This window comes from Acanthochromis polyacanthus, chromosome 5, assembly GCF_021347895.1.
Source record: "Acanthochromis polyacanthus isolate Apoly-LR-REF ecotype Palm Island chromosome 5, KAUST_Apoly_ChrSc, whole genome shotgun sequence".
Taxonomy (NCBI): Eukaryota; Metazoa; Chordata; class Actinopteri; family Pomacentridae; genus Acanthochromis; species Acanthochromis polyacanthus.
The window spans coordinates 871,383-883,922 of record NC_067117.1 but is presented as its reverse complement, the minus strand read 5'-3'; the positions used below and the strand labels follow the sequence as shown (position 1 = coordinate 883,922).

Sequence of the window (12,540 nt, the reverse complement as noted above, 5' to 3'; positions counted from 1 at the left end):
GCAAGGTACGATGAAATCTGAAGACTATCAAGGCATTCTGGAGAGAAATGTGCTGCCTAGTGTCAGAAAGCTTGGTCTCAGTCGCAGGTCATGGGTCTTCCAACAGGACAACGATCCAAAACACACAGCCAAAAACACCCAAGAATGGCTGAGAGAAAAGCGTTGGACTATTCTAAAGTGGCCTTCTATGAGCCCAGATCTGAATCCCATTGAACATATGTGGAAGGAGCTGAAACATGCCATTTGGAGAAGACACCCTTCAAACCTGAGACAACTGGAGCTGTTTGCTCATGAGGAGTGGGCCAAAATACCTGTTGACAGCTGCAGAACGCTCATTGACAAATACAGAAATCGTTTAATTGCAGTGATTGCCTCAAAAGGTTGTGCAACAAAATATTAAGTTATGGGTACCATCATTTTTGTCCAGCCCTATTTCATTAGTTTGTTTTTTTAAATAATTATGTTAATCAACAATTCAAAAGTGATGGCTGATTTTGATTATTTAATTTTCAATAAATTTTTATTTATTGTTACTTTTGTGAGTTTCAAGTGATTTCAGTGAGAATTGTGGGTTTTTCCTTCTTTAACTGAGGGGTACCAACAATTTTGTCCACGTGTGTATGTGTGTGAAATTAAGGCTTTTTATCACGTCTTTTAAAACATTTCTATTTGATATTTCCCACTTTTCTGTGTTTCCTTTAGAAATGGAGAAATGTAAGATCCATCCATCCATCCTCTATCCACCGCTTTATCCTCACTAGGGTCATGGGGGGTGCTGGAGTCTATCCCAGCTGACTCAGGTGAAGGCAGGGGACACCCTGGACAGGTCACCAGTCTGTCACAGGGCTACATATACAGACACACAATCACACTCACATTCACACCTACGGACAATTTAGAGTAGGCAAACTGCTCCGGGTCCAGGTCGGAGCTCACCACTGAGCAGAGATAGTGGAGGAGGAGCCTCTCCATGGTCTTCATGAGGTGGGAGGTGAGGGCGACAGGTCTGTAGTGGGCCAGTTCCTTGGCGTGAGCTGTTTTAGGGACCGGGACCACACAGGAGGTTTTCCACAGGACGGGGACCCGCTCCAGGCTGAGGCTCAGGTTGTAGAGGTGGCAGAGGACCTCACAGAGCTGGTCTGAGCAGGTCCTCAGCAGCCTGGGGCTGATGCCGTCTGGTCCAGCAGATTTCCTCTGCTTCAGTCGCCTCAGCTCTCTCCTCACCTGGTCCGGTGTGAAGGAGAGGGGGAGTGGGGGGGGGGGAGTGAGGTGGGCTCCAGGGGGTGGGAATAGTCCGTGAGGGTGAGTTGGGGGCCGGTGAAGGTGTCGCAGGAAGGGGAGGGTCTGCTGGGCTGGGGATGTGTGAAGAGGGGGGGGCAGAGGGGGTGGGGGGAGAGTCAAATCTGTTAAAGTAACAGTTCAGCTCGTCCGCCCTGCGCTGGTCTCCATCAGCTGTCCCTCTGGCACTCTGTCCATGTCCAGAAATGTTCTTAAGTCCTCTCCACACGTCCCGCGCGTTGTTCTGAACCAGCTTATCCTCCAGCCTCTTCCCATAGTCCTTCTTGGCCCTTCTGATCCGCCACTGGAGCTCACGCTGCACTCTCTTCTGCTCCTCTCTGTCCCCTGAGATGAAAGCCCGTTTCTTCTGGTTCAGGAGGGCTTTGAGCTCAGGGATGACCCAGGGGTGGTTGTTGGAGAAGCACCGTACCGTCCGAGTTGGCACAGTGCTGTCCACGCAGAAGTTGATGTAATCTGTGATGCAATGCGTGAGGCCATCGATGTCGTCTCCATGAGGACTGTAGAGCAGCTCCAGTCTGTGGTCTGGAAACAGTCTCTGAGTCTCTCACTGGCCTCATCTGTCCATGCCTTCACAGTTCTCTTCTGCACAGGTCCTCTTCTCACCTTGGGTGTGTAGTGGGGGAGCAGATGAACCAGGTTGTGGTCCGAGCGGCCCAGTGGGGGGAGGGGGGCAGCGGTGTAGGCGCCTTTCACATTCACATACAGTAAGTCCAGTGTCTTGTCGCCCCGCGTGTGACACGTGACATACTGTGTGAAAGTAGGGAGAAAGGCAGAGAGGGAGGCGTGGTTGAAGTCTCCACTGATCAGGACGAGCGCCCGGGGATGGCGGCTCTGGGCTTCGCTTACGGCGCTGTGGAGTCTTTCACACGCTGTCCCTGCATGAGCTGATGGTGGATGTACACGCAAAACACAATCACGTGCGAGAACTCCCTCGGTAGATAATACGGCCGCAGCGCCACCGTAAGCATCTCCAAGTCCCGCGTGCACAGCTGTTCCTCCTCTGCAGCCTCTTCTTTTCCTCCGTATCTCCGCGGGGACATGGGGCCTCTCCGTGTAGAGAAAGGATGAGCTGCGGAGGCCGAGAAGGGTCTCAGTGTGTAGCGTCTTTGTTCCTCAGAGCGGCCGCCGCTGTGTCCAGAGGGCTCACCTGAAGCAAGTCCAAAAAGTGCAAAAAACAGCACAACTCCGAATGAAAGTGTGATAAAAGTGGGTTTCCTATATGCACGATTGCACGAAGCTTCACCCACTTTCAAGAAAAATAAGAAAAAGTGCCTATTTACAATAGAAAAAACGAAAAGTAAGAAAAAAGGGTTGAGAGCTCCCGTAACCAGCTGCTGCTCGCACAGCGCCATTAACTTTAATGTGTGATTTGATGCTTCACAGTTTTAAAAGATTCAAAGATCAGACTAAAGTAGAAACATTCCCAGAGAGCAGGAAGGTGGAGACTCCAGCAGAACCTGCATCATCACAGCTCCCAGAGGAGAACACCTGGCAAGTAGAGAGCAGGAAGCTGCTGCTGATTGGACGGATCGTGTGCCAAGAGATATGGACAAATCTGAGCATCAGGGCCGGCCCAAGCCTTCAGTGGGCCCTAAGCGAAATTTACCTTGGGGGGCCCTCCACGAAAGACTTCAGTGCAAAATCTGAATATATGTCAAGTAGTGATGGGTAGATGAGACCCCATCGTGTGTGTCACACTTTTCCCTCATTGTATCATTCATGTATCACACAGTGTCGGTTTGACTAATTGGTGCCACCAGTGGATTAAGAAATGTACTGCAGCCAAAGAACAATAAAGTTTGAAACAATTTGTGATGAATGAGCGTGACTGAAGGTAATGCAACTATTTTTTAAAACTGTATGTGTAAAAATAAATACAAATAGAATTGAAAGTGTTTTTGTTTGATAGAGAAAGTAGGCCTACATGTGATAAATTGAATGTTATATTATCATTAAAATGTAGGCTTAAGTGCTTTGTGCCTGTTGTGACCACAGTCAATGTCAAGTGTTGTTTATAATTTTCTCAATAAACCCAGTTGTGTTACCATGCAGGAAATCATACTGGTAGTAATTTTTAAGCCCCAAAATTATAATTCATAGCATGTATTTCAGCAGTTTTTATGCTTTTACTTTACAGCAAATGCTTCTTTACTTTCACTTCACTGAATTACTTTTACATTTATTGGGGGTAAATTTTGACCCAATTTACTTTTACTCAAGTAATGTAATCAAGTTGGTTGATGCTCGAGGTACGGACCCGTAGCATCTGTACTAGAGGTACGGACCGTTAAGGTCACTGAAGAGCTGGCGCCGGTTAACTACTATTTGCTGCACATTACAGGCAGTTTATATGAATGACTTTGACGGCGAACATTGTATAATTTAACCAAAAATACACCGTCTCCTCTCACACTTTAGACATTGCAGTTTTTACGCTTTTAGACGCCGTGTCTAAATTGTTTGAAGTCCAGTTCCTATTAATTAGTTTACCGCGTTCAGTGGTGGAAGCGGCTGACGAACTCCATTGCAAATGTTCCCATTTAATTTCGAACGCTAATTTACAAGATAAAGTTAAGGATGTCGAATATGAAACAAACACTCGTGAATGGTGAGGAGCAGCTCTTTAATTCGGCATGAATTTAAAAAACCCACAAACTCTATTTACTGTGATATTGTGAGATTTGTTTGTGGTGATGTAACTTAGCCATTCAACAGAGTCCGCTAACATTAAAGTGACTGTGACAGGGTCTGTGTTGACAGACGTAGAAAATACGTCAGGGTTTTGTTTAGGTTGTTAATATGTAATAGTCTGTCGCTACTTTTGAAGGTAAAAAAATACTTGTAGTTTGCTGGCTGTTAGTTCCCCCATTTGTTTTGTTTGCTGTTTGTGCTTTATTAGAACAGGATCACGTGAATAAAAAGTTTTGCTATTTTTAATAGTAGTGCTGATTATATGATTTATATGACATTATGCATAATAGAAAAGAGAACAGCAGATGACTGACATGACAGGCTCGGCACGCAGATTCACCTCGAATCACGGAAGCGCCTTCATCACTCGGATTACCAAGCCGGCTCATTAATATTTATGTACGTCGGATTACCAGCCAATCACGAAGCGCGTTCATCAGCCAGCTCATTAATATTTATGTCCGGCTCATTAATATTTATGGCAGGGAAAGTGCCGTATCCGTAGGCCACAGGCTGCGGGTACGGGTCCGTATCTGTAGACACTACCTTTTTATTAAGAACTCTGGGGGGCCCCCTGGTGGTGGTGGGCCCTAAGCGACCGCTTAACTCCAGATTAAACCAGTTTAACTCCAGATTGAACCAGTTTAACTCCAGACTAAACCAGTTTAACTCCAGATTAGACCAGTTTAACTCCAGATTAAACCAGTTTAACTCCAGATTGAACCAGTTTAACTCCAGATTAAACCAGTTTAACTCCAGACTAAACCAGTTTAACTCCAGATTAAACCAGTTTAACTCCATATTGAACCAGTTTAACTCCAGATTAAACCAGTTTAACTCCTGACTAAACCAGTTTAACTCCAGATTAAACCAGTTTAACTCCATATTGAACCAGTTTAACTCCAGATTAAACCAGTTTAACTCCAGATTAAACCAGTTTAACTCCATATTGAACCAGTTTAACTCCAGATTAAACCAGTTTAACTCCAGACTAAACCAGTTTAACTCCAGATTAAACCAGTTTAACTCCATATTGAACCAGTTTAACTCCAGATTAAACCAGTTTAACTCCATATTGAACCAGTTTAACTCCATATTGAACCAGTTTAACTCCAGATTAAACCAGTTTAACTCCATATTGAACCAGTTTAACTCCAGATTAAACCAGTTTAACTCCAGACTAAACCAGTTTAACTCCAGACTAAACCAGTTTAACTCCAGATTAGACCAGTTTAACTCCATATTAAACCAGTTTGACTCCAGTTCATGAACAAATCCTCACCAGACAGACGTTCTGTTAAATGTGAGGAACGTATTTAGTTTAAATGTTGACTCTGTGAGAATGTGTGAACAGTAAACTGGTTCTGATCCGTTTTATTTTCCAGCTGATTTATTTTCCTGCTGCTGTGATTCACTGATTCAATGGAAATAACATTTGAATAACTCTGTTTATTTGAATAATTTCTGCAGTTAAAGCCCTACTTTGATCAAACCCAATGTAACACAGGGTCTGGGATAAAAGAGATGTGCATCTAATGTAATGAAATGCCTGACATGTAAAACCAATGTATGTAGCACAACTCAAGAAAAAAAATCTATCACAAAAAAGAAATAATATTTGATAGAAACATAAAAACTGCAGAAGAACGTTTCCTGAAACTGGATAAAACCTGAAGAACCTGAAAAGGTTCCACTGATAGAAGGACTTTTAGAACTCTACTCAGGAACCTGGACTGGAGGAACCCAGCAGCCAATCAGAGCCTGACTTCACCTGCTCAGGCTAAACAGCGACACACCTGGACTCAGGTAACACACAGGTGTCCAGGTGTTGCCTCCACGTTGTGTGGTGTTCACCTGCTCAGGCTGTGAGATGGTGTGCTGGTTTCTGTGAGACAGAAGACAAACTACTTCTCTGCAGTGAAGATCTTTATTCTCTAAGATCAAGAACTATAAGAATCTCCATCAAGAAGCTTCTCTGTGAGGAACATCCTCCCAGAAAACATCAGTCTGACATGAACACACCACCTGTTCACTACAGAGGAACGTGATTGGTTAGAGAACAGAAACATCATTCACTACAGAGGAACGTGACTGGCTAAAGCTGGGGATGAACCATGGTTTAGACTCAGTCCTCCCATTGGTTGATGCTCAGCAGAGCCGGCCCAAGGCATAAGCGAGTTAAACTGGTTTTGTCTGGAGTTAAAATGGTTTAATATGAAATTAAACTGGTTTAATCTGGAGTTAAACTGGTTTAGTCTGGAGTTAAACTGGTTTAATCTGAAGTTAAAATGGTTTAGTCTGGAGTTAAACTGGTTTAATCTGGAGTTAAACTGGTCTAATCTGGAGTTAAACTGGTTTAATCTGGAGTTAAACTGGTTTAGTCTGGAGTTAAACTGGTTTAATATGAAATTAAGCTGGTTTAATCTGGAGTTAAACTGGTTTAGTCTGGAGTTAAACTGGTTTAATCTGGAATTAAACCGGTTTAATCTGGAGTTAAACTGGTTTAGTCTGGAGTTAAACTGGTTTAATCTGGAATTAAACCGGTTTAATATGAAATTAAACTGGTTTAATCTGGAGTTAAACTGGTTTAGTCTGGAGTTAAACTGGTTTAATCTGGAGTTAAACTGGTTTAATCTGGAATTAAACTGGTTTAATCTGGAGTTAAACTGGTTTAATCTGGAGTTAAACTGGTTCAATCTGGAGTTAAACTGGTTCAATATGGAGTTAAACTGGTTTAATCTGGAATTAAACTGGTTTAATCTGGAGTTAAACTGGTTTAATATGGAGTTAAACTGGTTCAATCTGGAATAAAATGGTTTAATCTTGAGTTAAAATGGTTACTGTGTGTGTTGTGTTACTTTATGTGTTGTCGTTCCTCCATCTCGCATTGATTTCAGGGTTAAGGTTGTTATTCAGCTTAAGGAAGCAAAGCTCAGAAACACACCAACAGGCTCATTATTCCCAGTATTCCCAGTATTCCCATGGCACCAGGCTGTTAAAGCAGCGTGGATGGACTAGTTCACGAAGCGTATCCCTCCGTCCAGAGCATCTCTGCTGGTTCTATGAGGAAATCAGACAAGAAGAACGCAGGAAGTCAGAAACAAAAACTCCCCACAAACCCAGCGAGTGTTGCTACACAGCGTCTGCATCTTTGTTTGCCTGCACGGTCCTGTCACAAGTTACTAGTTACAGACTGCTGCGCACTGCACCGGGGCATTTAAAAATGTCTAACCCCGAAACTCCACCACGTCCTCCTAAGAAACGCAAACGTCTGCAGATGTACAGATGTGAGTGGCTACGTGCGATCAACCGGGATAACTGGTCGCAGGCACAAATAAAGAATGCGGCTTTGCAGTGCACATTTCATTTCAGGTAAACGGTCATTCAGTTTTGATTTACATTTGTAAAATCCTTTAACATCATGGAAATGTTACATCACCCAATATAAAAATTAGATATGTAGAGAAAAGATCCCGTGGATAGTGCTTTATATCATTATCGTGCATGTGAGCGATAATAGGGTGTTTTGTCATTACCGCAATGAACATATTTGTTGACTGAGCCTTGTTATTTTGTTTTACGGGACTTTGATAATTATAATAAATACATTTTTAACAGGTCGTGCATCTGACATTTCAGACAGTCCTGATTTTGTGCCTTCGGTATTTGCTCACCGGCGTGACAGTGCCAACAGCACCAAAGCTAAGAACAACATTGACAGGTAATGTGTACACTCACACCACGTTTCTGATACTAGATGGTATGTGAGTTCTTGTACGTGACCGCAAAGCACGAAATTAACAGCATCAAGGAATTTGTATGCCTTTAAATTGTCTTTCGTGTAAATGCTTGGCGAGTTGATTAAATATATACTGACAGTCAACAGAAACTTTGAGGTAGAAATGTAGGCAGAATTCTACTTGTAGGGGGGTTGTAATTATTCATTGTGGATTTACTGATGATCCAGTGCCCTGGTAGTTGAGATAATGATGAGTTGTCATTTTGTCATGATTCATTGCACATGGGTTGGTCACTTTGCAAAAGTGAACCAAATACACACCAAGCAATACTCAGTGAGTATCTGCACAATGTGAGAATGGGTTTGAAGGCCTATATAAAGGCCCAAAAAAGGCCACCATTGTTAGTCCAGTGAACAGCATCATGCCGCGTCTATCACATGAACAACGTCTCCGGGCACTGGGTATGGTGGAGGCCGCTTTGAGCTACAGTGATGTATCCAGGCGTATGGGCTGTTCCCAACCCACAATCAGAAGCCTGGTCCAAAGCATGCGCCGACGGATTGCTGCCTGCATCCAAGCAGATGGAGGCCATACTCGGTAGTGACTGTTGTGACTTTGTGTTTGGCAGGTGTCGTTTTCTTTTGTGAAATTCTTTATTTTGAAATCATTCTTGAAACTTTAGATTTTTGTTTCTGTATGCCAATATGCTAAACAAATGATTCATATGAAGAAAATCCAGTTTGGGGCTTCAAAATAAAAATTATGTTGAAAAATATGGTCTCAAAGTTTTTAATGACTGTCAGTGTACATAGATGTCCGGCCACTGAATGTTAGGCCATTGCCTCATATCCCGTAACCACTCTTGTTGCAGCAATGAGTGCGGGTCCGGTAGTTGCGTACCTGTACTAAGTGTCAACTTGTTTAAGTAACAGGTACGATCGGCAGGTGACAGCTCGTCAAGATACGATTTCTGAACAATAAGTGTCGGCTGTGCCATTGTCTTTCTGCACCGGGTCTGTGCGCATACCGACGTTGACGCTTGTGTTAGTAAACACTGCAAGCCGTCTATAGAGTCTGATTGGTTCTCATATAATCCCCTTTAGCTGCTGCAGAACGTCTGAGGAGCCTGAAGGCCTCAACAGGAACATCTAGTGCTGTTTACACATGTACTTTCTGCTCATTTTAGTTTAAAAACATGGAATAAAAAACTGACATTTTCTGTCACTATTTCCTGTTTATTTCAGTTTTTCTGTCTCTTCTCAGCTGGAACTCCGTCCTGCTGCAGGAGCTTCATGTTTCTCTGCTGATTTATTTCTGTCTGTGACTCATAAAAACCCATCATCATCATCATCATCATCATCATCATCATCACAGAAACACTCCACCCAGACCACTGTTCCTTCTTTATTCCTTTTATTCATCACAGGCAGCAGCAGCCAATCAGCTGCAGCCTGACCCGCCCTGCTGGCTGCTGATTGGCTGCTGGGGCTCACTCCCACATCCAGCCCTTTTCTCTTTGTGTGAGCAACAACAGCAGACACACAACCAGACACACACACACAACACACACACACACACACACACACACACACACACACACACACACACACAACACACACACAGCATGGTCTTGTGTAGTTTTTGTGTCATTTTTGTCATTTTGTAACTTTTTTGTCTAATGTTTTGCTTTGTTTCATGTCGTTTGTCTCAGTTTTGTCATTTTGTGTCTCATTTTTGAAACGCTTTGTCTTGTTTTTGTGGTTTTTTTGTCTGATTTTGTCTTTCCTCTCTTGTTTTTGTCGTTTTCTCTTTTTTATTGTTTTGTGTGTCCTTTTTGTCCCGCTTGTGCTTTTTGTCTTATTTTTGTCTTTTTGTGTTGTGCTTCAGTCATTGTTGTTTTGTCATTTGTGTCACTTTGTTGTTGTTTTTTTGTCCTGCTTGTGATGTTACTCTACTTGTTTGTGGTTTTGTTTCTTGCTTTAGGTCTCATTTGTGTAGTTTTCTCTCTTGTTTTTGTCATTTTGCAACTTTTTGTCAAATTTCTGTCTCTTTTTTGTTTTGTTTCGTGTCGTTTGTCTCATTTTTGTCATATTTTATCTTGTTTTTGTTGTTTTTTGTCTGACTTTTATTGTCGTTTTGTTTCCCAACACACACACACACACAAGTTGGGCTCCTATCCTAGTGGGGACTTACCATTGACTCCCATTCATATCTAACCCCTAACCCTAACCCTAACCCAACCCTAACCCTAAACCTAACCTTAACCCAGACCAAAACAATGGCTAACCCTAAAGAAACATTTTTGCACTTTCACTTTTTCAGTAACAACAACATGGCCAAGAAAACACTGTTTAAACTTGTGGGGACCGAAATGAGGTCCCACAAGTGACATAGTTTTCGGTTTTCCTACAGTTGTGGGGACATTTGGTCCCCACAATATAGCAAAAACATGGGCACACACACACACACACACACACAGCCCAGTACATCCTGTGAGTTAAACCTTAAAGCATTGTTCTTTACAATCTCATAAAAAATGCAGAAATGTCACACAAAAAAACACAAAGCTTGAAAAAGTTTGATTCTGCTAAAGAACCTCCTTCTGGGAATGTGGTCTTTGAAGGCTCCTGGACCTGGTTCTGGTCCACAGACCTGCTGAGAACAAAATGTCTCCTAAAGTCTCCTTCAGGGCGTCAGAACGTCACAGAAGTCCACAAAGTCCTTCTGCATGAAGTTCTGGCTCTGCAGCAGGTCGTCCTCAGAGGGGAAGTACTGCAGGCTATCCTCCTGCAGAACCTGGTCCAGAACCAGCTCCTCCTGGTCCAGAACCAGACCCTCCTGGTCCAGAACCAGACCCTCCTGCAGAACCAGGAAGGGTCCTGGGGTGCTGGACCCGTGCGGGTTCGGACTGTCCAGCAGAGCTCCTCTGGCATTCTCCAGGACCCCCAGGTATGAGTCCATGTCGGTGAGGTCTGGGTCGCTGTCGGAGCTGCAGCTGTCGCCCCCTACCGAGTCGGACCGGAGGTGCATCATCTGGTACTTCTCGTGCATCAGGAACTGGTTGGTGTTCTTGGGGGCCCGCATGCCCCGGGCCCGGTTCCCCTTCACGTTGACGGGTCTCAGCACCGGTCCGTTCGGTGCACAATGGCCCCGGGACCCGCCTCTCCCCGTGGCCCGCCGCCCCCCGCCGCTCCGGGACAGTCCGGGCTTCCTCCGCTCCTTCAGCTCCTGCAGCCAGAACCTCCGGCCCGGCATCTCTCAGGACGTGGTCTGGGTCTCACATGGTCCGGGCGGCAGAGAGCCACTCCGGGTCCAGACCTCCTCCGGTTCTTCTACCTTTTCACAGTCCGTCCGCTGCTCTTCTTCAGCTCCGGCTGCTGCATCGCCTGCTGGTCCTCCCCCAGCTTGGCTCTGGGCTTCGGTCTCTCCTCCGGTCCGGTCCGGCTCAGTCCGGGTGCAGCCTGCAGGGAGAACTGAGGGGCTGCTGAGGTCCGGGAGTTAAGATCCAGTCTACCACAACCTCAGAGCTGCATCAGCTGATCCATCTGAGCCGCCCCGCCCCCTGCTGCTACCTTATAAGGAGCTGGACGAGTCCATTCACACAGACTGGAGGGGGGGACTGAACCACCGAGCTTTACCACACATGACCTACTTTACTCACTGTATTAATACGACTGTTTGATCTGTTAGTCAGTCTGTCTGTCTGTCTGTCTGTCTGTCTGTCTGTCTGCCTGCCTGTCTGTCTGTCTGTCTGTCTGTCTGTCTGTTTAACACAAAGATCCTCCCTATAGACTGATGGTTCACTCCGCCTCGGTTTTAATAGCTGAAATCTGAACCACAGCTGCTGGAGCCCTGCCCCTCTGACACACACACACACACACACACACACACACACACACACACACACACACACACACACACACACACACACACACTGTGTATTCCTATCTTTGTGGGGACATACCATTGACTCCCATTCATATCTAATCCCTAACCTCATTTTGGTCCCCACAAGTTTAAACAGTGTTTTCTTGGCCATGTTGTTGTTACTGAAAAAAGTAAAAGTGCAAAAATGTTTCTTTAGTGTTAGGCATTGTTTTGGTCTGGGTTAAGGTTAGGGTTAGGGGTTAGATATGAATGGGAGTCAATGGTAAGTCCCCACAAAGATAGGAATACACAGTGTGTGTGTGTGTGTGTGTGTGTGTGTGTGTGTGTGTGTGTGTTCAGGTATATCCACTACTCCTGTCCCTGGTTTCTGCTCGGACATGTTTTTCTCTCCTGCTTCTTGTTGTTTTTCCTTTTTTTTCCCTCCTGCTGCCCCCTTCAGGCTGGAATCTCCATCTGCTGTTTGTGTTCCAACAGTCAGAACTGAGGCTATAGCGCCACCAGGTGGTCAGACAGTATGTTTATCACAGCAGCAAGACGAAGTTCTAGTATGAAACTGCTGGAAACAGACAGAAATAGACAAAAATAAACAAAGCAGCCAAACAGTAACAAAAGAACAACCAAAAACGGTCCAAAAACCAAAAAAATTGCAACAAAACTGTCAAAAAGTGATGAAAAAATTATTAAAAACAGATAGAACTAAAAAGTACACACAAAACTGACAAAAAGTGACCAGAAAAACGACTAAAACACAAAACAGCAGAATAAAACACAAAACAGCCATAAAATGACAAAAAAAAAACCCCTCAAAAATAGACATAAAATCAGAAACATAGACAGAAAACTTACAAAAAGTGATGAAAAAACTCCTTCAAAAGTCAAAGATGTCTGTGTGTCACACGGACATCTTTGACTGGAGAATCTC

At 44.2% G+C, this 12,540-nt stretch overlaps 1 protein-coding gene across 1 annotated transcript; it reads right to left on the bottom strand.

The window, feature by feature from the left end:
* Positions 1 to 9,126: 9,126 nt before the first annotated feature.
* On the bottom strand, positions 9,127 to 11,299 carry LOC127534035 (coiled-coil domain-containing glutamate-rich protein 1-like). The gene has a single exon (XM_051948278.1). The coding sequence runs from the start codon at positions 10,983 to 10,985 to the stop codon at positions 10,416 to 10,418; it is 570 nt and encodes a 189-aa protein (XP_051804238.1). The 5' UTR covers positions 10,986 to 11,299; the 3' UTR covers positions 9,127 to 10,415.
* Between the last annotated feature and the right edge of the window lie 1,241 nt (positions 11,300 to 12,540).